The sequence below is a fragment of the Balaenoptera musculus genome, chromosome 2 (assembly GCF_009873245.2).
Source record: "Balaenoptera musculus isolate JJ_BM4_2016_0621 chromosome 2, mBalMus1.pri.v3, whole genome shotgun sequence".
Taxonomy (NCBI): Eukaryota; Metazoa; Chordata; class Mammalia; order Artiodactyla; family Balaenopteridae; genus Balaenoptera; species Balaenoptera musculus.
The window spans coordinates 166550463-166575596 of record NC_045786.1 but is presented as its reverse complement, the minus strand read 5'-3'; the positions used below and the strand labels follow the sequence as shown (position 1 = coordinate 166575596).

General features: G+C 49.3%; 1 protein-coding gene across 3 annotated transcripts in view; it reads left to right on the top strand.

Annotated features, from left to right (window-relative positions):
• CLMN (calmin) overlaps positions 1–25134 on the top strand; it is a 124916-nt gene that overhangs the window by 71473 nt on the left and 28309 nt on the right. For all 3 annotated transcript variants that reach the window (XM_036842163.1, XM_036842164.1, XM_036842162.1), the window contains exons 2-7: positions 8168–8229; positions 11673–11768; positions 14480–14563; positions 20392–20484; positions 22233–22423; positions 24239–24432. In XM_036842163.1, coding sequence (XP_036698058.1) covers positions 8168–8229; positions 11673–11768; positions 14480–14563; positions 20392–20484; positions 22233–22423; positions 24239–24432 — 720 coding nt within the window. The remainder of the gene's footprint in view (positions 1–8167; positions 8230–11672; positions 11769–14479; positions 14564–20391; positions 20485–22232; positions 22424–24238; positions 24433–25134) is intronic.

Below are 25134 nucleotides of genomic sequence, written 5' to 3'. Positions count from 1 at the left end.
CTTAAAAATACTGATCATATATATCCATGAGAGGAAACAGAGGATGCACTATTTCCCAGCTTTACTGGGTTCCTCTTTTGAAAGGCCTCTTAGAACTAGTCCTCTGCAGAATGTGGTTTGGAAAACACTGTTTTAGAAGTTACTCAAGTTAGTATTCAGAAGCCAGGATACTTTCCCGAAAATGCTGGTATTAGAAAAAAGAAAATCATCAAAATCTGTGGTCCACAAGGGAGAGTTCAGTCCCCCAGGAATCACGGTCTCCGTAGTATGGGAAGAGAATATGTTTCTATCTTGCTTCCCTTCCTTCCTTCTTTCCCTCCTCCCCTCCCTCTCTCCATCCTTCCTTGTGGGACCTGGCAAAGGAAGCCCATGAGGACGGGGTCCACATTCTTATTTTCCATGGTTGAGTGTAAGCATCAACCCATTTGCTTCCTGGATGGCTGTGTGAATGATCTGTCTGACACCACTTAAAATCTCCGTCTCCGTTTCAACTGGATGTGTCCGGGCAGTCTGCCTGACTTGGTCATGTCACCTGGTCTGCCCATCTGGGTGGATGTTAAAAATCCCTTTTCCCAACCTTGGTTTTTATGGCTGGCTGGCGTCATCTGTCATAAATCAAGGTGGACCGAGGTTGAGCACTGAGGTTAGACAGGATCACTCACAGGAAAAACTAGAGTGGGTTTATTTCTTTATGTTAGTCACAGGCACCCGCCCTGTATATATATACATATAGCTTAAAACTTAATTTGGTGTGTAATTGGGACTAGCTCTTTGGAGCCCTGGGTTATGTGTTTTGGAGCAGCTAAGAAGCAGGGGCATGGTGGGGCAGGACATGGTATGTTAATTGGTGGCCTCTGGGACCTGTGAGATAATTGGATTTAAGTCCCCAGTTCGAATGAGCTTGGCAGTTTTGTTGGAGTCCCCCGGGTGCATATTGGGGAGACCACCGGTTCGCACCGGCTGGAGCCTGGACTCACTCTTGGTCCTGAGGCCCACCGGCACATCCCCAGCCCCACAAGGGACAAAGGAGAAAAGGCAGCAGAGGAACTAGAAGCGGGGTGAGAGGGCCATGCCAGCTCTGTCTGCCACTTCCCTGCACGCCGATTGGTAGGGGTTGCATGCTCCTTGGCCTGTGGTCCCAAGGAGGGTTTTGCATTTTATTACCAAAGTCTCAATAAAAGGGACTTGGGTCAGAGCAAACACTGGGGGAGGAAAAACAAAGGAAATTAAATGCAAAATCACCGCTGGTGCAAACCACTTGGAGGCCTCGGCTTTTAATACCACCAGAGCCGATGGCGGGAATTAGCCCCCAGGAGTCGGAACCGAAGGCTGCTTGCCTGGTATTCCTGAAGTCTGGCTCCCCTCCTGCTGAAAAAGAAATTGCCGTTTAATTTGTTTCTGAGTTTTATTTCTCAAATGAACCAGCATGGGGCCATGTAATGAGGTTGTGTTTCTGGGAGGTGTTGAAAGATGGGGAAAGGAGTGAAACCATGAGGTGGGGGACCCGGCCTCTTCGGGGGGTGGCCGCAGGCTCCTGGGGGTCCAGCAGTGCCAAGGGCTGGGCGGGGGCCAGGCATGCAGGGGCTCCCCCCGAGGGCTAGCTTCTTTGTGTGCTGTCCGTGGGGCGGCGGGTGCCCTTGAGCCTGGGTTAAAGATCCCCAGATGATGGAAAGAGCTGGCACAGCTGAAGGGAGCCAAGGGGGACACTTAGAATGAGTGGGGGTCTGAGCCATGGAAGCAAGAAGGATAGTGGCTTTCCCAGCCAGTGGAGGAAGTCAGCTCAGACCCAGAATGGGAAAGTGTATGTGAGTGTCTCAGGACGTCGCTCATATAAGGTGGGGCAAGAGGTTTCTGGACCAGGATGCTATCGGAGGAACCCCTTGAGACTGTCACCGTCGGGGGCTGTGGCTTCCCCTGGAGCTGAGATGGGCCCCTATACAGACCCGGGCTTCTGGCGAACAAGGCCTGGGGCGCAGCAGCCAATGCGTGCCAGGGTCCTGCCCTCACACAAAACAGGAGTAAAACTTGAAAAGTACGGGGCCTCCTGCCACCCTGCCTCCTGGATAGAGAGGGGTGAGTGGGGGACTTCAGTGACCTTTCCACTGGGGACAGGGAGGGCCCACCAAGCTGTCACCAGGGTAGCCACGCCCCGTCCTACAGAAAGCGGTCTGTAGGGCCCACGTATGGGTCCCTGGAATGCTATGAACTGTGAGAAGAAACAAGTCTGTTTACTGAGGTCCTCTGTGTGTCCGACACACACACACACACACACACACACACACACACACACACGCGTCATCGTCTCATTTGGTAGGGGAAGGCGTTGTCTCTATTACACAGAAAAGAAACTCAACTTCAGAAAAGTTCAGCAGCTTGTCACAGGTTAACGATAACAGCTACAGCTGCGTTTGTTCAGCACATGCTCTGTGCCCGGCTCTGGGTGAGGGCTTTGAGCTCCTGGAGGTGCGGCCACAGCTGGCCCCAGCCGCCTCCCTCCCGCCCGGGCAGTGCCCCTGCAGCTGGAAACAGGTGCCTCCAGCTGCCGCATCTGGATGGACGTCGAAGGTTAAGCCTCCCCTGCGGGATTCTGCTCTGCCGTCCTCCTAGGCGAGCTCTGATTCATCTCTCGGGAGTATCAGAGCAACTGCGTGAATTTAGTGACTTAAAGCATTATCAGGAAGAGCATTTTTGACAAAGCAGGAAAGGAATTTCTGTTGCCGGCGCCAATGAGCAATACTGTAGCCAACCCAGGAGCCCTATCCGTGTCTCCATCTCAGGGTGTGGGGTGGCACTGCGGGCCTGGCTCCAGAACGCTGGCCCTTTCTCCTCCGCCAGGTGACGTCCCATTGCCATCTCTACTCTGCCCAAAGATGACCAAGGAACTGTGCCACTTGTCTCTTCCCAGGAAGACCCAGGTTCTTCAGCTGTGTACTATCATAACCCCCGAGCTGGTTCATTTCAGATTCCCAGGCCCCAGCCCCAGAGAGTGTGACCCAGTAGGTCCTGGCTGGGGTCGAGGAATTAGCATTTTAACTGTCACCCCAGAAGCCCAGAAGCTCTTGATATTAGGGATCCATGGGCAATGCTTTGACGAATACTGAGTCTTTAGGTGATCACGTTGCAGTTGTGTACATGAGCACCCACGTGCATTAACTCTGAGCCTGTGTGTGTGTGTGTGTGTGTGTGTGTGTGTGTGTAGTTCTAGGAGGATGGTCATTAAAATGGCAATACTGGTGATCTCTGGGTGTAATGATTTCAAGAGATTTGAGATATATTTCTCTATGCTTTTCTTTCATCCTTTCTTCCTTCCTTCCTTTCTTTCTTTCCCCCCTCCGGGCAGCTTGCGGGATCTTAGTTTCCCAGCCAGTGATCAAACCTGGGTCTACAGCAGTGAAAGTGCCAAGTCCTAACCACTGGACTGCCAGGGAATTCCCTCTCTATGCTTTTCTATATTTTAATTTTTTATGATGAGCATATTATTTTCATCAACAGATAAAGCCATCACGGCTTTCCCAGGGGTGGGGAAGAGCAGACTGTTATAGAGGAAATATGATATAGGAAGTAGGTTTGAGGGAAATGTGAACCTACGGAAAGACAGCCACAAAGGTAAATGAGTCTATTTTAACTCCCAGAGCTAGTATGCCTTTTTCTGTGGCTTCCAACCCCCTGAGCCTGCCATTGAGAAGGAAGGAATGTCACACCTCCTGTTTTCAAATTGCCTGTTCTAGGCAAAGCCGGCGCCGAAGTCATGCCTTGGAATTTGGGATGGTGGAGTTGAGCCAGAAGGCTGGGCCGCCCCTTCTGTGCGAGCCCTTGGAGTCCCGGGCCTGGCAGCCCCTTCTCCTCCACCCCCCCTGGTGCTCGAGCACCCTGGCCGGCCAGGCAGAGCTGGGATGGCGATTTTACAGCGCTGTTATTACTCCGTGTTGCCCAGTAAACCCACACCAGGCCCCACAAGCACTCCGCAAGAAGGCCAGACCCTTCCTGAGAAATGGTTTCCTACACCTTTACAACGTGATAGGTGCCGTGGACAAAAGGGGCCGTTGGGTTTATGGAAACTATATAAAGTTTATAGTCTTGGCAGGGCCAGAAGTAGAAAAGGCCTGCGGGATGGGGGTGGGTGTTTGGAAATGCAGAAGGCCCGGAAAGGGCGGCCGACCTTTGTGTGGAGACGCCAGATAAAATACCCCAAGGACACGCGGTGTGCCATGGGGCTGGGGGAAAGGTGGCCCTTATGGAACAGCTGTTGGGAATGCCGTTCTGGCAGATCCCTTTCGATCTTCAGAGCATTCCTGGGAGGGAGGCACCGTTATCCCCATCCTGCAGAGGGGAGACTGAGACAAAGGTATTTTGAAAGTTCTGACCTTGACCAAGGTCAGCTAATGGTCTAATGGTGTGTGGCCCTCAGGTGGGCCTTCTGGGGCAGGCTAAATTCTCGCATTCTCTCTCCTGTGTATTGAGCGGCGTGTCCTAGTTTCAGGAACAGAAAGTATGGTCTCCGTACCCTATTTCTGTTTGGGACTCATCTGCTATTTGTGACTTAGTCTCACAGTCCCCTGGTGTCTTCAGTCATCACCTTGCCCTCCTATGGCTCCACTGTGCTCTTGAAGCTGATTTGTGCCCAGATTCACCCACTGGCCTTGGCTGGAATGGAAGTGAAGCCACCCAGAGGTTGGCTGTGGATCAGGGCAGGGCTAAAATGCTGTCTTTGCCTTTCAGGATCCCTCCGTGTCCCAATTCTATGGGGGGATCATCTTAGGGCCCCCAGAGGAGTCCCCCGTGGAGTCTGAAATCACCTCCTCCCATCCCATCAGCTCTTGCAATTTCTAATTCATTTCTCCTTGTTTATGTGCCTTGCGGCATCCGTGTTTTCTCTCTCCTATTTGGCTGTGAATTCTTGGAGTGCAAGATTCCATGAATGCTTAATTCTTCATCTCTGATTTTGCCCACAGGGTTGGGCATAGTTCCCAGCAAGTAGTAATCATTGAGTAAGTATCAGCTGGAAGGCTGGCTGAATGGATGAATGGATGGATGGATGGATGGATGGATGGATGGATGAATGGACTAATGAGTGGGTGGATGGATAGATGGATGGATGGATGGATGGATGGATGGATGGATGGATGGACTAATGGGTGGGTGGGTGGGTGGGTGGGTGGATGGATGGATGGATGGACTAATGAGTGGGTGGATGGATGGATGGATGGATGGACTAATGGATGGGTGGATGGGTGAGTGGATGGACAGATAGGTGGCTCAGTGGGCAGATAGATGAGGCATATGTAGACTAACAGACACCCACTTCCTCATTTACACCCACTTCCTCATTTGCACCCTTCCGCACAGTTAAACTAACAGCCTACGCCTGGTTCTCTTAGGCTTTCACTGAATGCACTTCTGTTTCAGGAGACAGACTTTGCTCTCTCTGAAGCCATATGGAGAAACCAGCCTGAGTGTTTGAATGTGTGTGTAAATACTTTACAATCCCCATAAACTTGTTTAAAGACAGGTGGGGGTGAAGGTATAAACTGGGGCAGCCTTTCGGGAGGGCAGTCTGGAAGTAGCTATTAAATTTTCAAATGTGCCCACTACTAAGACCCAGCAGTTCCGCTCTTAGTCGTCAGGCGTGAGAACTATAGTCACATGTTTGTGCACAGAGACTCCCATGCCAGGTTGCCTGTGCCAGGGTGCTGGCTACTGCACCGCTGCACACAGTAAAGAACCAGAAACAGCCCATGTCCAGCAACAGCGGGACAGACACTAAACTATGGGAAGACCCACACTATGGAAAAAGCTGCAGAGGCAGAAAGCTCTCTCCCATCTTCTGGGAAGTTCTGGAGCTCTGTAACTCATGGCCCTCAGCATATGCCCCCCTCCTGGCCCCGTTTCCATCAGCTTCTTTTCCTTTCTCCCTCCTCCCGCCTCCCACGAAACACAGTTCACTAGAATGAGCTCTTTCATCCTTATGCCTACTAGCCAGTGACCTTCCCTGACAGAAAAAGAGGAAAATGAGAGAGAAGCAGTTATGTGCATAATTACTGTCTGCTGGCTCTTCAATTAAAAAGATTGAAAGGCACAATATTAAAATTTGATTTATGGGCACCACTATCTACCTAATAATGAGGCTGCGAGAAAAAAAGAACCACAGTCGCTAGAGAAAACCGTAGCCTTTTTTTCTCCGCCAGGAGATAAATTGCCTCTCATTTTCTTATTGCTAAAGAAATATGAAATGGTTTTAAGCATATGTGATATGTTCTTCCAATATGTTGAAATCCAGAACTTAGTAATTTAGGAGTCCTCTGGGTCCGACATTTCCAGGAAGCTTCCTGAGAGGCGTAGCGTCTTGAGCTACAGGGGCTGCTACCATGGTCCCCGGGGCGCCCAGACCCAGGCACTGGCACCACCGCCTATCACGGAAACTCCCTCCGGGTCCCCGGGCGCCAAGCCAGCGGATGCCACAGAGCCCAGGAGCGAATGGGGAAAGCACAGACTCTAGTTCCAAGTCCTAATTTTGTGGCTTATTAGCTCTTTCATCCTCAGTTTCCTCATAGGAACAATACGCTTACTAATTGCGTGACGCTGGGCAAGTGCTCCAGTTTTCCCATCTTGAAGGTCCCTCCCTGCGAGGGTTGTAGGAAGGATTAAATCAGTGAATGCATGTAAAGTGCTTAGATGGGTAGCTGCCGCATAGCTGGTGTTCGGTAAATATTTTTTAAATCATTATCATTACTACTGCAGATGCCTTTGTCGTAATTTTTGGAAGAGATGGAATTCAAACCCAAGCCTTCCATTTCCAGGGTGCTGGCTGATGAGGGGCAGACAGACAGATGCTCAGCTCTGTCTCTCTCCAACTGATGTCCGGGGCAAGTCAGGGTACCTCTCTGAGCCCCATTTTGTTCATCTATAAAATACTAGTTTCTACTTCGCAGGTGGTATTGTCAGGATTAAAGATTATTGGAAACAAAGTGTCCAGGACACAATTAGTGCTGGGTAGATAGACGGCAATAACTCTTGAAAAAGAAAGACCTTTCCTCCTAAGAAACCTGTTTGGGAAATTCTGTCCTGTGGGAGAAGGGGTCTGTTTCTGGTTGGCGTCCTCCCTGCTCACTGGGGCTCTGCAGAGCTCTCCCCTCCTGAGGGGCACAAAGGGGCTCTAAAAATAACTGCTACAAAGGAAAAAAAAAAAAAAGCAGCTATTGTGCCAGGAACCCTGTTGAGCTTGACCTGCAGGATCGCAGGTCAGTCTTACGGCAGCCTGGAAGTGGGCTGTCACCCATGTACCTTCATGGGGAAGATCAGATATGGGGATAGGCGACTGGCCCAAGGACACAAAGCTGGGAGGTGACCAGGCTAAGAGTCCAAGCCAGGACCGTCAAATTCTTTCCACCACACATTCCCGAGCCCCCTCCCGATTCCTAATCACTGACCTCCCCTCCTTTCCTCCATCCCAGCGCCTCTGACCCATCACTACCGCCAGGCAGGTGTGTGGCACCATCACCTCGTGCTTTAAATTTGTATCTTCCGGGCTTCCCTGGTGGCGCAGTGGTTGAGAATCTGCCTGCCAATGCAGGGGACATGGGTTCGAGCCCTGGTCTGGGAAGATCCCACATGCCGCGGAGCAACTGGGCCCGTGAGCCACAACCACTGAGCCTGAGCCTGAGCGTCTGGAGCCTCTGCTCCTCAACAAGAGAGGCCGCGATAGTGAGAGGCCCGCGCACCGCGATGAAGAGTGGCCCCCGCTCGCCGCAACTGGAGAAAGCCCTCACACAGAAACGAAGACCCAACACAGCCAAAAATAAACATAATAAATAAATAATAAATAAAACTTAAAAAAAAAAAAATTTGTATCTTCCCACCAGTGCTCCTTATGCTGGAGGGTCAAATGCCCAAATGCTCACGTTAGCTTGTGCGTAAGATTTTGTTCTGTGTGTCTGAATTCGTGGGTCTTTAATCTATTTAAGATGCTCAGGGTTGGGCTGGAGAAAATGGATTCAAGGTGCTCCCCAGCCCCTTGCCAGCCTCCTTCTGGGAAGGTCTCCATCCCTATATGGGACCTCCAGGGCTCCCCATCCTACAGAGATTCCATAGATTCTCCCCTTGGGAAGAGGAGGGTGGGATTTTGCATGTATTTCTTTGCACCCAGCTAATGGCACTTCTTTGTTTTCAGTTGAGAGGGAGAACGTGCAGAAGCGGACTTTTACTCGATGGATAAACCTCCATCTGGAGAAGGTAAGCAGGGCGCTCGGCTTGTCGTTAAGTGGTGGCTTCCTCCATAACTGAGAGCACAGTTCAGGAGAGCGGGGGTGAGGGTGCCCTGTGTTTTTGTTGTGTTGTTTTTTTTCATTCATTCATTTAAACATCCATTGAGGGCATTCTCATTGCCAAGCGTCAAGCTCAGTGCTGGGAACATGAAGCTAAGTAAGACATGGGGCTCTGACCTCCTGGGGTTATCAGTCTAGCTGGGGAAGGAGAGGGTCCATCTTTAAATAGGAATCGCTGAGCAAACGTTAGGAAACATTCACTGTTGAACAACCCAAACATGGGGCTTGGGGGGATCTCGACCTCTAGTCTGGGGTGGTCGGGGAGGCTCTCGTGAAGACCCATTTATAGGTATTTGGGTTGATTCAAGCAAAAATTCCTCACACTTTTTAACCAAGCCAGATTCCCTGTTTCATCACGTAATGCTGCTACTGGTCAACAATATTATCTGCTTGTTTGGGTGCATCGAGCACACATCTCCTTTAATCCTCAAGACAACCCTCCTTACCCCGCACCCCATCCTGTTACGAATGAGGAAATAGAAGCCTGGAGACATTGAATCGCTTCTCTGCAATCCCATGACCGAGAAGAAAGCTCTTCCTGTGGCTTCTCCTGCGTATTCCACTTCGTGACCCCTCTTCTCCACTCTTTCTTTTTTTGCTAACATACTCTGGCCAGGCAACATTGAACCGCATTTTGTCTGCCGGCTTCTCAGGCACACAAACCCTAAAAACAAAAGCAGCTGAACCGGACACAAGAATGAACAGCAGAGAAGGGGCGGGATGTGAAATGGATAAATAAACAGCTCGGAGGAGGAGAAATCCGAGCCCTCCTCACCACTAGGTTAGCCCCCCCGACAGAGAACATTCTAAATTGCCCGGGGCTGGGGGAGGAGAGATGATTTTTCTTATTATAAGAAAGCTGATTTATCAGGATTCATTTTACTCACTTCACGTCTTCTTAAATTCCACTATCTGGTTCTCCAAATAGACCCAGCCAGTAGTCTCATGTCTTTCAAAGCTGGTGGTATTCAAGTATCCTACTTCAGTGAGTTTAGTACCTATATTTTCTTCTCTCCTCTCCTCTTAAAAGGCACAAGAGTAATATTAACTGCCCTTAAAGTTAACCCCAAAGAAAGGTTCTTGGAGGAAATCACTGAAATGATTAGAAAGCAGAGAAAATAAATGTGGTTTTTTAGGAAGTGGAGCTCTTGACCGAAATTTTAATTCACGTAGCGTAAACTTTAGGCCTATAGTATTTCCCGAGCAGACGCTTGACCACCCACACTTCTGTTCCCCACCTGTAGAACGGGTTACACTCGACCCAGGAGGCTTCTGAACTCTTCAGGGCAAAGTCTTTCTATATCATGGATGAAGCGTTATAAATCACTTGCCAGTTGTTTTGACTATTGGTGCATTTTCGGCAGTGCTCACACAGTGAAGTGTTATTTTTGGGAAAAAAGGAAAACCGTTCCCAAAATCTGAGTTCACTGAACTCCTAAATTAATGCCTGATGTGTATCAGGGTAGCTGGAAATTCCTCCTGGCGGACGGAGTTTAGCCATAGCGTATTTCTTTCTTTTAATTAAAAAATAAATACAGAAAAGTACAGAGGGTAATAGAGCAAATACCCTCGCACTCACTCACCACCTCCCCCAAACGAACCTCTGTTAGCACTGATCGCATCCAGAATTTTCTCCGTGGCCATGCTTCTGCTTCCTTTTTCGGGGCAGGTGGGTAGCACCCAGTCTACAGATAAATCAGATAGCACCTAAAACTGATTCGTAATAAACAGGGCAAAATTCACAGCCATGTTTCCAACCTTGAGACTTTCAAGAACAACTTTTCATGTAAAGGAAACCCAGGAACTCCTTGGGGAAGTGGGCTTAACTGCAATTTGAAGGCTGTCAGAAATATTTACGGGGTCTCTGGCTTCTGGAAAAATTCCTTAATTTACCCAAGGAGTTAGATCATGAAGAAACCCCTGGCGGTGCTGTTTACTCGGCCATACCAATCTCATGAAGCCCATGGAACGTCTGGGGCCCTGAGGAGTGTTTTCACTGGAGTGGGTTCAATTTCTCCTCCTGCCATCTTGCAGATGGATGCCGGCCAAGGCCCCGCTCGCTGCTGCTGGGCTGAGGCTCTTACAGACACTGTCAATGGAAATTATTCTCCAGGTTCAGCTCAAAAGCAAGGTTTGGCCACGGTCGGGGCTTCTAACTGGAAATTTTGTGAGTTCATCTATCAGGGGCTGTTTTGTTCAGGTCTTGCGTTTCTGCCCCACGTTAACAGGAATAACATTTCCATAAGAGTCTTGGTAACCTGATACCGTCATGCTCTGTGTGGAATGTTCCTGCAGAGCAGCGGGGAGTTTGCAAAGAAAATAATTTGCCTTTGGGTTCAAAGTTGCTGTTGCCCTTGAAGCAAAGCCCTTTTCTGTGCACCTGTGGGTGGAATTGCCCGGTATTTTGACTAACTGGGAGTCAGGGGGCTCGTATAAGAGGTAAGGAAATGCCACCTTCCCGAATAAAAAAAGAAAACATGGGCCCTCCGAGGCTTTCACGGGGAGGAGGCCTTCCCGGAGAGGAGGGCTTCCCGGAGGAAAGGGTGCCTGGGCCACAGCTCCAAGATTTCCCTGGCTCTCTGACTGGTGACAGCCGCCATTGCTGTCCCCCAATTAATCCGGTCTCCTGTGGGAACACCCCCGTTTGTTGTCCCCAAGAGCAGTAAGTGTTCTAATGCTTCCAAATGCCCCAATACCAGAAAGTAAATAGAGTTTATGCTGGGGGGTTAATTAAAAATGCAGGTTCCTGGACCCTGTCCCCCAAGATTCAATAAATCCTAACCATCCTGCATTAAAGGAGTTTTTTATCAAGCTTGTTTTAGTCAACAGAAATCTTTCTTTAAGCAAAGTCTTCCTGGAACCCTAAGTAAAGGCCAATAAGAGCTATCGAAGGGAGTGCCGTGAATCAGCTTCGTCTGGGACCCCCCCTGCCCCCATAGGCCTCCCTGAAGTGCTCTGCTGAAGCTCTGTTCTGGGAAGCACAGTTTGGAAATCCCTGTGCTGGGACATCTGCCCAACAAGTTCCAGCCGGCCCCGCGGACCCCAGGCCACACCCAGCCAAACTCTTGGTGGACACAACACAGGTCCCTCAGACCTCCCCAGGTCAGAGACGAAAGCAGGGGGCTTCTGACGTTTTCCACCCAGATTCTCCTCCACAGATCCCCAGCGCACCCACTGCCCACGGGCCACCTCCAGGGAGAGGGGATCGCTACCTCCTTGGATGGGCCCTGCTGCCTGTAGGCACATCTGGATGTCCCGAAGTTTTTTCTCCAGTGAAACCTGCAGTTCTGAAATTGTTTTGTGGCTTACACAGATCACTAATCAGCTACTTTCTTTCCCCCTCTTCCACAGTGCAACCCGCCTCTAGAAGTTAAAGATTTATTCGTTGATATACAAGATGGCAAAATCCTAATGGCTTTGTTAGAAGTCCTGTCTGGGCGAAATCTGGTACGTATGCTCCAGAAGGGTTAGGAAGAAGTTAAAATGCAAAGGAAAACATTGCCAAAGGGTTCTTTTCCGTACAGATCTATGTGTATGTACATATACCTGGCCATCCATAAATCCTATGACGGGAAACCTGGGAGGGTGACATTCCTTTCTCGGTGACTAAGACTGATATAATCACGTGTAACTAAGCAAATATACTTTCGCAAGTAAATAAATAAATGCCCCATGTTTTCTGTGAGTCCAAAGCTAAGGATCATGACTGAATCATGACAGTTTAGCTGGCCAGCCATGAAATTACCTAGAATGAGAGCTAAGAGTCAGGAAGATGGAGAAGAAAGGCATCTTATCAGCCAAAATCTATAATCCACCCTGAGGCTAAAACTAGATACACAGAATTCTAGAACCCTCTTGTGAGTATGACCAAAACTGAATTGAACCAGCTGATCTTGGGGTTCCTTCCACTTTGGATCTTCACCAGCTCCATGTTGCCTGTATCTGCCATATACAGGTCGGTCCTCTCTCCCCAATTCACAGAGCAGGGTTTAACAGCTTCTACACTGTTGGCATTTTGGCTGGGGTAGTTCTTTGTCATGGGGGCACTGACCTGGGCATTGCAGGATGTGTAACAGCAAGCATCCTTGGGTCTCTATCCACTGGATGCCAGTAGTACCCCCAGGTGTGACAACCAAAAATGTCCCCAGGCACTGCCAGAGGTTCCTTGAGGGGTCACAGTGATCTGGTCAGAATACCAGTGGTGTCAATTTTGAGAAACCGGCTCTAGAGTCCAGTGTTTGATTTGGCCCAAGTGACCCAGCATGGCTGATACAAAAGTGCCGCGATGGGGTATAGCTCAGCTCATGTGGACCTCTCTGGATTTGTTCTTTTTTTTTTTTTTTTAATAAATTTATTTATTTTATTTTTGGCTGCGTTGGGTCTTCGTTGCTGCATGGTGCGTGGGTTTCTCGTTGTGGTGGCTTCTCTTGTTGCGGAGCATGGGCTCAGTTGCTCCGCGACATGTGGCATCTTCCCGGACCAGGACCTGAACCGTGTCCCCCTGCATTAGCAGGCAGATTCTTAACCACTGCGCCACCAGGGAAGCCCATCTGGATTTGTTCTTAACTGTAGCTTTAAAGTCAAGAGCCCCTACTTCTGTTCTCAGATCTAATGTGGCTGGAGTCCTATCACACCCCTTCCTTGCCTTTGCTTTCCCAATAGCCTCCCCACTCCGCCAAAAGGGGGCTGTGCAAAGTGATCTTATGAACTCTAATGAAGGGCAAAGCCACTGCAGTAAAAGGAGTACAGTAAGTCCCCTACATATGAATGAGTTCCGTTCCGAGAGCGTGTGTGTAATCCAATTTGTTCATAAGTCCCACAAATTTAGCCTAGGTACCCATCTAACACAATCGGCTATATACCACTGCTTTTAGGCTTGCTTCCGGACATCCTGGGCTTGAAATAAGGATACTGTACTACTGTACTCTATACAGTACTGTACAGTAAACTACACAAAAGCACAACCACTTGTAGAGGATGCACGCACGTGGCAATGTACGCCAGACACGTGAACTAACTTACGTGATTGGACATGCAAACACACATTCGCGTCTTTGAAAGTTCACAACTTGAAGGTTCGTATGCAGGGGACTTACTGTATTTGGTTTCTTTGCACATCTCACAATGGGCTGGCAGCATAGTGTCTAATAGGCTTCCTGAAAAAGCGCGTTCTAGCCCCTCGTTCTATGTTCCCAGCAGCCCAGGCTCCCACTTTGTTGCCAGGGCACTGGTCAGGAGCTACCATGTCCTTGCGGGGCCTCTGTTGGGAGTCTTTGATCCTGGAGCCCAGCCAAGAACATCCAAGACCACACCCATTAGCTTGCCTGGCAGTTCACACCGTGTGGAAGTGATACCCACTGGCTTGCCTTATAGTGTAAAGCACCCACCTGGAGGAGCGGGGATGAACTTCAGTTTCAGGATGAGTTTCCTCTGCCGGTGCTCCTAGTGGGTACGACTAGCATTGTCAGAGTTTTTGCTTCTGCAGATACCTCTCTCTCTCTCTCTCTCTGTCTCTGTCTCTGTCTCTGTCTCTCTATGTTTCTCTGTGTCTCTCTGTGTCTGTCTCTTTCTCTGTCTCTCTGTTCTCTGTCTGTCTGTGTTTCTGTCTCTGTCTCTCTGTCTGTCTCTCTCTCTCTCTGACCTGGGATAAATGTCCACAAAGCTCTTGGCCAGAAAACAGAAACATCTGCGGCCACCAGGGAGGGCTTACCGGATGATTTAGCAGCTGTGGGTGACACCCCCGGCTGACGCTTTCTGCCCTGACAAAAAGCATCAGTGCAGTGAGAAGAACATGTCACTGACAGTCTCTGGAGGAGGGAGGAGTATCAAAAGCCAGGAGCTGGGTCAGAGAGAAAAATTTGATAAATCTGTCCCTTGTTTAACCCCTGGATTCCCCTCCTTCACCAACTCGAGTGAGTTTGGTCCCAGAAACCATAAATAAGGTGACCGTCGGGGGCCCCTGAGGCTACGGTTGTGTGTCCTAGGGCCCCGTGCCCCGGTTTGGATGTGGTCCGTGTGGGCTGTGCTATGAGCCCCAATCTTCTCTTGAGACTAATGCGAAAAAGGTAAAGAAAAAGACAAGCACATCCAACGGCACCGCTGGGGACTGAGTGCCTGCCTTGGCTTAACTGCTTGTTTTGTTCTGGTTTGTGTTACAGCTGCACGAGTACAAATCCTCATCCCATCGTATTTTTCGGTTGAACAACATAGCGAAAGCACTTAAGTTTTTGGAAGATAGCAATGTAAGTATTTGAAACACATCTTGTTAACACAGACTTCCCTGTGACAAAAAGGACATAATTTGAAGTTTAATGCTCGTCACAAGAGATGTGAGCAAAGGGGACCCTGCTGAGATGGTCAAATGAAACTAAGTTGAAATGTAACAGAACTCACGCAGCTAATCCATCAGCCGGAGATACAGCCCCTGGCTCCCTGCCCGCCCCTCCATCTCCAGCAGGCTCTCAGATGTTCAGAATTTAGTTGACATTTCTTTTTCATTTTGGGGGATAAGAGCATGTCAGGGTGTAAAACTTTTTCTTAGAACTCAGAATATGGGAGAAGCAAGGAGGAAAAGGGGGCTAAATGAGCCGGGGGAAAATTACATAATTCTGTCCCCTTTGATATAACTTTCTAGACTTAAATTAGCCTTTTCTGTGTTTTGAACTCTGCTTCATGTCCTTCAAAACTGGGAAGGAATGGCCCTAGAGGGATGAAATTTCCAAAGTTCCCCTTTCATTAAGTTTCGCTAATTAGTGACCACGTGGGTCCCTGCATTGGGAGGGGGAGGGGCCGTGCAGTGGTGCTGGCACTTAGCAGCCCTGGGTTTCATCCCAGCCCTGACTCCCCCGTCTTCCAAGTCATTCTGTGACTCCTTGGCATCCTTTCAACACATTCCTTTTCTGCTTAAATCAGCCCAGATCAGATCCTGTTGTTTACCGTCAGGAACCCCAAACAAATTGCACTTTGTGATGATCTACTGTACATGCCGATGTGTCGGGCAAGCTGAGGGGTTTTTACTGCACTGCCCCCCTGCCCCCAGCACAGCCGCGGAAGGAACTCTCAGTGTCACTCATTCAGATTCTAAGGCCTGGGCTGAGAAGCCTGGATCCCCACCCATGTCCTGGCTGCCAAGGGCAGATAAAGCACTTTTGGCTTTTGAAGAGGGAGGTGTACTCTGTCTCCCGTACTGTGGGGAAAGCCCCAGACCTGGGAGGGAGTTCAGGTGGTGACGGCCAAAAAGCACAGCTCTGGTCATCGCAGCATCATTCATAATAGCCAGAAGGCGGGAACAACCCACATGTCCATCCGTGGACAAAGGGATGAACAAAACGTGGTCTGTCCATGCAATGGAATATTATTCTGCCATGAAAAAGAATGAAGTGCTGATACAAGCTACAGTGTGGACGAACCTTGAAAACGTTATTAAAGATGCCGGACAAAAAGGACCACTTCTTGGATGGATCTAGAGACTGTCATACAGAGTGAAGTAAGTCAGAAAGAGAAAAACAAATATCGTATATTAATGCATGTATGTGGAACCTAGAAAAATGGTACAGATGAGCCGGTTTGCAGGGCAGAAGTTGAGACACAGATGTAGAGAATGGACATGGACACCAAGGGGGGAAAACTGCGGTGGGGTGGGGATGGTGGTGTGCTGAATTGGACGATTGGGACTGACATGTATACACTGATGTGTATAAAATTGATGCCTAATAAGAACCTGCAGTATAAACAAACAAACAAACAAACAAACAAACAAAAAAGACTACGCATTCTGAAGCCACTCTACCTTGTTTTTTATTTCTGGTTTCTCTACCTTCTAGCTGTGTAAATCTGAACAAGTTAATTAACTTCTCTGTACATTAGTTTCACTCCTTAAGATGTAATAATAATAATAATACCCCCCCCCAAAAAAAAGGACCACTTCTTCTATGAATCGATTCCTATGAAACGGCCAGCAGGGAAATCTCTCGAGTCAGAAAAGAGATGGGTGGTTGCTCAGGGTTGAGAGGGGTTGGGGGATTAGACAAGTGACAGTTAAAGGGTATAGGATTTCTTTTTGAGGTGATGAAAATGCTCTAAAATTACGGTGATGCCAAAAAACCATGGAATTGTATATTTTAAATGGGTGAATTGGATGGGATGTGAATTGTGTCTCTCAATAAAGCTGCTTTTAAAAAAGCACGTCCCGCTTCGTGAAAACGCTGGCCTCTCTGCAGAGTCAGTTTCGCCATCCGCCTCGGTGCTGACGGCACGTTCAGGGCACCGCTGCCACGGCTTCCACTCCTGGAAAATGATGTAGACTCCTTGAGCCTCCATTTCCACATCTTGTTACATAGAGGTGATAAGAGCCAAACCTACTTCAGAGAGTTGTTGAGGATGGGATGTGCCCGTCCAGGTGGGGTTTGGCCAAGTGCGGGCACAGGGCGCAGGGCGTGGGCTGCGTTCGTTAGCTGTGGCTCTTGCTACCTCTCCCCAGCTCCATAGCTCCACTGTCTCCTCCTGGAAGGGAGCGTTAGGCGTGGCCCTTCTGGGCGGTGTCCACCCCTGAATTCCGAAGCGCGTTGTTTTTATGATAACGTGGGGCCTTGGGACCACTGCCTGGGATACTCACTGTTCTTCCTTCCAGCTTGTGAACCCCTAAGTAATTTCCTGCTCTGCCAGCTGCCACGTGTTGATGGGTCTGTACTGCAGGCAGAACTCTCCCCGTGCATTTACAAAGTGTCTTCTGTGGGCCCCGGGCTGTGCTCAGCCTTGGGGACATAAAGCTGCATTAGGAGCGCATCTCCGCTTCCAGGAGCTTAGAGTCTCGAAGAAGAGGCCTCAGCGGACAGCAGGCTGCTCATCGCTGCAGGGGCCCAGGGAGGTGCAGTGATCCTGCAGAAGCGAAAACACAAACAGCCCGGGAGCCTGCTTGGGGGGGCGTTGCAGGTAGGACTAGCTCAGGGGTGGCAGGCCTGGCCTTCTGTAATCCGCCCCTAAATGTTTCCCCAACTGCAGTAGCTGCCTTATGGTGCAAAAGAACATGAGGGATACAAAAGAACATTAAAGCTCCCTTCTCCTTCATTTTTTATTTAAAAATCTGGAAATATGCCAAATGTGGTTGTGTTATGTCGGCTCTTTGCCCCACTGGCTCCCGCGGCCGGCAGGTGAGACAGGTGAATGGCCCCGTGGGGAGGGGAGCACCGGTGAGTGAGGCAGGTGGAAACAGGCATTTTGGTTGCGGTCTCTATCCCATTGCCAGAATCCACAGAGCACTCCTGGGCCATTGTTGGCCCCTTCCTGTCCCACTGTCCCAGCTCGAGGCAGGACGGGCCACCGTGGCTCTCCTGAGCCAAAGGAGTGCCCAGAACTGGGTGATCAATGCCAAGCGGGTGCTGGAAGGGCAGCGGTCAGGTCCCATTTGCCCCAGGATTCAGGTGCTGTTAGTGTGGCCAGCCTCTGTCCCTCCCTCTCTCCCCCGAAACTATGAGGCTCAGAGCATAGTGTTCACTCCTGTGTCAGAGACCCGCTGCCCCACAGGACCAGCTCTGTGACCTCCGGCAGGTTGTTCAACCTCTCTGAGCCTCAGCTTCCTCATCTATGCAATGGGTATAGTATGAGCATTAACTAAACTAACCCATGAAAACCACTGGGCAGAAGTCAGCACTCCCCAGGGAGGGCATTACCGTGATGACCATTATCACTGCCCCACGATGGATGTGCCAGCCAGAGGGGGAGAAGGAATATTCCCAGAAGCCAGTTGGTCCATTTATTGTCAGTGTGGTGAAAACCACCAAGTTAGCGGGAAGAGGAGGAGGAGGGCATTGTCCCCGAAGCTTCTGACTGATGTCTGGCTGCTAACATCGTCTGTTTGCCAGGGAGAGCCAAACAGTGGCTGGGCACCCGAGGCAAGGTCTTCGGGAATATCCACAACCCCTGCTTTCCCTCAGCCAGGCTCCCCAGTCCCTGTGGCCAGCAGAGCGCTTTATTCTCCAAAGGTGGCAGCTGCTCCCTGCCCCCCCTTCCCTCCCTGTCCCAAGAGGGTGCACCATCCTATTCCCCACATCCCTACAAGGCAGCTCTGTGATTTCTCACTTTGGGACACTTTCCATGAACCTCAGCTCAGAGGCCATGCTGGGCTTCCTCCAGGGGGTAGCAAAGGCCAGGATTGTCACCTTGACTAAGTGCTTTGATGTGACTCCCCCCGTGCTGGGATGTGATCAGTGAGCCACAAAAACGGAGGGAGCTGCCAGAGCAGAGGTCCAGGGTACAGGATCAGCCACAGACCGCAGGTGATTCATCCCACGGGACATGTGGTCATGATGTATACGGACGGACTGTTGGGCCTGAATTTGATTGGCTTTGTTGTTTGCAATATTGACAACTTCCTTCAGCCTCTAACCCGCCAGTGGTGAGCTTGTGCTCTCTGGATTATTCTCTGGGCATCAACCTGCAAAACAGACCTGAGCCAGGGCCTCAGGATTCTCACCTGTGATTAGCAAAGCCCAGGCCCTACTGATGGGTGTGGTCAGAAACCCCTGATAAACTGGTAGGATCAGAGACCCATCTTTTTTTAAAGCCCCAAAGGAAGGAGAGAAAGAAGTTTGTGTGAGACGCTCTCTTCGTGTTTTCTTTCCCAAGTCTCCTGAGCAGAATTTTGTGAATCAAATTTGGATTTGAAAGTTTACCTTGGGACTTCCCTGGTGGCGCAGTGGTTAAGAATCCGCCTGCCAATGCAGGGGACACGGGTTCGAGCCCTGGCCTGGGAAGATCCCACATGCTGCGGAGCAACTAAGCCCGTGCGCCACAACTACTGAGCCCATGTGCCACAACTACTGAGCCCATGCGTCGCAACTACTGAAGCCCGTGTGCCCAAAGCCCACGCTCCGCAACAAGAGAAGCCACCGCAATGAGAAGCCCATGTACGGCAACGAAGGGTAGCCCCGCTCACGGCAACTAGAGAAAGTCTGCGTGCAGCAACAAAGACCCAAGGCAGCCAAAAAAAGAAAAGAAAAAATTTACCTTGACTTACTTGATTTCTCCTCTCCTCCCCCTGAAGAATGGAGTTTACATTTGCAAAGGGTGGTAAAGAATGAAGAGGCGGAAAATGTGACAGAGATGGATGTGGCCTGCAGTCCTCAATATTTACTCTCTGGCTCTTTACAGAACTTTGCAGACCCCTGATCTACATACTCAGGTTTTGTTTGCGGAGTAAAATGATGACTTAGGGCGGTGGCCCTCAAACCCAAGCGTGTAGCAGAATCACCTAGAGCTCTGGTTAAAATGCAGATTGTGGCCCCTCCCAGGGTTTCTGATGCAGTTGGTCTGGGGGAGAATTTGCGTTTCTAAGGAGTTCCCAGGTGATAATGCTGTTGCTGGTGGTCCAGGGACCACACTTTGAAAACCAGTGCCTCAGGCATTCACCAAGGGCAGGCATCCTGTGGTCAGAACAGAGTTAAATAAATAACCTTAAGGTCTCTTAAGGGTTTCTCAAATATGTCCATTTGAACCAGTCAGTAGGGTATTTTGTTGCAGAAAGATGCAGAAACGCTGGGTAGCAGCCTTATCCCCACACACTATTTCTAATTAGTAATGGATAATTGTCTTAGCTGTCGTGGTCCTTGATCGCCGATGTCAGTGCTCTGTGTTTGTCCAAAGACGTGTTAAATCTGGAGGTTTGGTGGTGTTCGTGTAGTACACAGACCGACCTTGGGCATTTACCATCTGTTCTTGGAAAAGGATGACTTTCTTACTAGTTGTGTGTCCTGGGCACGTTACATTGACTGCTCTGGAATTTCTTTACCGGAAATATAGAGATAATAGAAGAACCTGTGATGTGGGGTGGTTGTGAGGATGAATACTTGTAAGGAGCTTAGAATAGTGTCTGTGCATGCTAAGTACTGTGCACGTGTTTATTAGACACACTTACATACACTTTTGCATGTTGGGGTCCCTGAGAGGTGGCCTGGGGCAGCACCGAACAGCACAGGTGAGAAAGAGAAACAGGCCCACGACGACGGCATCAGTAAATAACATGTTGCATCCTATTTGGACACTCTCGTTAAGCTTATAAATTGCTTCTCTCCAGGTAAAACTGGTTAGCATCGACGCGGCAGAAATAGCAGATGGCAACCCCTCTTTGGTTCTCGGGCTGATTTGGAACATAATCCTCTTCTTCCAGGTAAAATCATTTCTTTCCTATAACACATGGTAATGATCTCCAGCAACACAAGAGTGGAGCTGGATGGAGGGAGACAGTGAGATTTCATTCCTAACAGATTTCGACTTTTCTATTTCCTGGGAAAGAACTAGAAGAACCTGGTTGCTAAAGATATTGAATTCCTGTGATTCTAAAAGTGATGTGAGCTCTGTTCTCCTCTTGGTACTTGAAGAGTTAAATATTTACTTCAAAAAGTAATTTTGTTCTAAAGTGTCACAAGAGCTGGGGAATACTTCCAACCAAAAATTGAACTTGGTAGAGTTACTTTCCTAAAATGACTTGTGTTCATCAGAGACGGTTAAAGAGCCTGTACAAAGATAGCTCTAGGAAGAGGTGTGTGTGACAGGAAAGACCTTGTTTTTCCATCCTTAGCACCCTCAGCCCCTATCTGGAAATGCAGATTTTATAGAGCAAGGACAGGGTCTGTGGCTGGAGTATGAAGGGGATATTTCAAACTGTGCTCAAGTTCTTTTCCCTGAGTAGGAGGGAGTGAGCTGATGTTTTATCTTCTAAAATCCCCCTCTTTTGAAATAGAAAATCATGGCTCATTGCTTAATGGGTCTCCCAAGCATAAAAATGATCTGCACAGAGGCTCATGCTTACACTTCAGAGAAGAATGAGCTCAGACAAGGCTTGGAGACAATAGCCCTGAACTTAAAAAACCAAAGGCTCCCTCTGAGCCTCAGTTTCCACATCTGTGAAATGGTAGCAGTGGTCCAAATATGTGGTGAGCACCAAGAGATGCTACGTGGGAAAGCCCTCTGTCAGTTGTACAGTGTCATATACAGGCTTCAGTTACGGATGTTTGTTCTTCAACTCCCTGATAGACTGGAAACGTCCTGCAATGTGTAAAAAGTCCTTAACTCCACTCTGGATCGTCATTCATTTATTTGGTAAATGTCTAGTGAGTTTCTCCCACGGGCCAGGCTCTGAGCACACAAAGTCTTGCTCTCATGACTTTCTGGTATCTCAGACAAGTCAGTCCCATGTTATAGAATTCTGTGGCGCAGGCCATGATCAGCATATGCACAGAGTGTTGTAAAAGCTCCAAGCTGGGGCAGCTATCTCAGAGGGGGCAGGGGGGAGGGGAAAACTTCCTGGATAAAGTGACACCAGAGCAGGGTTTGAAAGGATGAGGAGGAGTTCGCTAGACCAGTGCCTCTCGGACTTTATTGTGCATACCAATCACCTGGTATGGGGGTGGTACTGAAATGCAGAGTCTGATGTCGTAGGTCTGGGGTGGGGCCTGGGCTTCTGCATTTCTCACAGGCACCCCACGGTAGGAGCACATTTGGCGTAGCCAGGAGTTCAGTGTTGGAAGGAAGGGGCACCCAGGCAGCAGGACCTGGGCGAGCAGAGGCGGTGGGGCTTGAAACAGCATGATGCACTCCGGGAGCGACGGCCATGAAAGGACGGGGTAGGGTAGGTGGAGTCAGGTCAGCAAGACCTCATCTGCAGCCTCTGGCCAGAGCTAAAGAGACTCCAGGAAGAGACGGTTTTCCCTGCAAAGCATCATTGCACACACCACAAGCCACAAGAAGCAGCCAGGCCATCATGAGTACTGCCCTGACCCCTGACACATGACCCTCAGGAAGGGGTTTCTCCCGATCTGGAGAACCAGTTCTGCACAAGCTGGTCCCTCCAGCCGGGGTCCACGAGGGACCGTGCTGGGTCTGCCTCCGGGGTCTGAAACGCCGTTTTCCTTCCAGATTAAAGAACTCACCGGCAACCTCAGCAGAAATTCTCCATCTTCCAGCCTGTCACCTGGCTCGGGGGGCACAGACTCAGACTCCTGCTTCCCACCCACGCCCACCGCAGAGAGGAGTGCGGTGATATCGGTGAAAGACCAGAGGAAGGCCATCAGGACACTGCTGACATGGGTGCAGAGGAAAACAAGGAAGTAAGCCACACGCCCTGTTCCCCAGCACCCCGTGCTGCTGCCAGGCAGGGGGAGGAGGGCTAAGAAAAGGGGCATCACTGTTTACTCAGTTATGTGCCCGGCGCTTCACATAGACTCTCAGAAAAGGGAGTTCTGTCAGTTTCTGTTTCTGCACACAAAACTGTACTCGCCCAATGTTTGGTTTGCAGAAAGCTGATGATAGAATTTGAATAGAAATCCCAGGGGCCTTCAACACATTAAATCCCAATGTGGGGATGGCCCTTGGATCCTAATAACATGGACACATTTATTATTAAGCTTCTGGGTATCTTTCAGAGTCTGTACCTACTTAAAAATGAGTAACAGTAAAGGCTGCAACCTATCAGAGTCAGGTCTGGCCCTTCCAAAACTGAGACAGCTGAACTGAAACCAAGTTCCTGGCCTTCTGTTTAACCCCTTCCAGATTGGGGAGACCCTGGTGAATCTCTTACCTTTCTAAGCTGCATCTGTAAGATGGTGACTTACCATTCACCCCCTTATGGGAGAGTTAGGGTTAAATGAAATCAACTCTGTGAAAGCACCTTGCAGAGTACCAGCACTTAGTAAGTGCTCAGCAACAGATCCTGGCTCCCCAGTGTATGGAAATAAAAGATGGCAGGAAAAAATAAAAGATGAGAGAGAAGTTGGATCTTTGGGGTTTTGATTAAGGAGTTAAGCGTGAAAGAGTTGATTAATGTGAGCAACCAGTATATGGTATTTTAAAATAAATCAACCAAAAGTGAGCTCATTGCCAGGAGTTAGGGTGGCTATAACAGAGAGGAAGGGTCTTTGTGGGGAGTAGAACAGTCTGTATCGCCATTGTGGCACTGGTCACAGGAATGGGTGCTTGTGACAAAATGTCATGGCGCTTACACCATCCCCGTGACACTGAAGCCAATGAAATCCTAATTCGGGCTGTGGTTTTAATAGCCCTGTACCCACGTCGGTGTCCCGGTTCTGCTAACACACGCCAGTAACGTAGGATGCTGCCGTTGAAAGAAGCTGGGTGAAGGGTCTACGGGGGCCCTTTGTACTGCTGTTGCAACTTCTTATGAATCTCAAATGATTTCTAAATAACAGGATTTTTTTACAAGAGAGTTCAGGGATCACAGTTGAGAGATTGACGGGGGGCGGATGTGGTCTCAAGGGATGGAGTCCAAAGGAAATTAGTGCCTGGCAGGATTATCTATCTTTGTCACTTTTAATGTTATGATTTTATTTATATTAATCATGACATTAGCTATCCCTTAGTGAGTGGCTTTCATGTGCCATCTGCATTGCACATTAGATCGTTCACATGACGTGGCCGTTTTGGGGGATTCAACCTAATACTTGCCCGTGACAGCTGCCCTGTTTTATAAATGAGTTTGAGGCTTAGAAGGTCTGTGACTCAAGGCCACAGCACCGGAAGCACAGAGGGGCAGCCGGAGTGTGAACTTGGGTCTTTCGGGCTCCATTTTTATTACACAACGCGTCTATGTTTGCTGCATTTTGAACATCACTGATAAAAGGAACTGTGTATAAAATGACTCCTTCATATATATGTGTGTATAAAAATATATATATCTGGGAACTGGGAAACACAAGGTCCTATTATGTCTCCTCGTGTGACGTACACCTTCCTATCCTGTTTGTCTGGAAAGGGAAATACCGATGGTTCAGTGCAGCTATCCCAATCCTCAGGGCCTGGGGCATGTTGGCCTCCCCAGGTCAGCAGCTCCCAGCCCTGCTCGGAGGCCAGCAAGGCATCCCCGAGTCTGCTTACTGACCTGCACTGAGCCTGCTGCTTTTCCTCAGGTATGGCGTGGCGGTGCAGGACTTTGCAGGCAGCTGGAGAAGCGGGCTGGCTTTCCTGGCAGTGATCAAGGCCATCGACCCCAGCCTGGTCGACATGAAGCTGGCGCTAGAAGACTCCATGCGGGAAAATCTAGAGAAGGCTTTCAGCATCGCTCACGACGCCCTTCACATCCCCAGGCTCCTGGAGCCAGAAGGTAGATGTGGTTCTCTCTCTTTCTCTTTCTTCGTAATAATTTTTTTTTTTTTCATGTATGTAACACCTGCCGTCCAATCTGGAGAATACAGAAACATCTAATGAAGTCATTTTTTTTTTAATTTTATTTATTTATTTGTTTATTTATGGCTGTGTTGGGTCTTCGTTTCTGTGCGAGGGCTTTCTCTAGTTGCGGTGAGCGGGGGCCACTCTTCATCGCGGTGCGCGGGCCTCTCACTATCGCGGCCTCTCTTGTTGCGGAGCACAGGCTCCAGACGCGCAGGCTCGGTAATCGTCGCTCACGGGCCCAGTTGCTCCGCAGCATGTGGGATCTTCCCAGACCAGGGCTCGAACCCGTGTCCCCTGCATTGGCAGGCAGATTCTCAACCACTGCGCCACCAGGGAAGCCCTAATGAAGTCATTTTTATGTCTCCTGTATTCCTGCCACTGAGGTCATTTTCCCAGTATTTTTCCTTACATCTAATTACAATTTTTTTTCCTAATTGGGATCATTCAGTGTATGTACGGTTTTGTATCTTACTTTTTTTAAACCTAACGTTATAATTGTGACATAAGTATTTTGCATGCTGATAGGAGGTCTTCCTTACATATGTTTATTGGCTGCATAATGGTCCATTTAGTGGGTGCACCAAAATTTACTTAGCTCTTTACTACTGGTGGACATCGAGGTTGTTTCAGAATA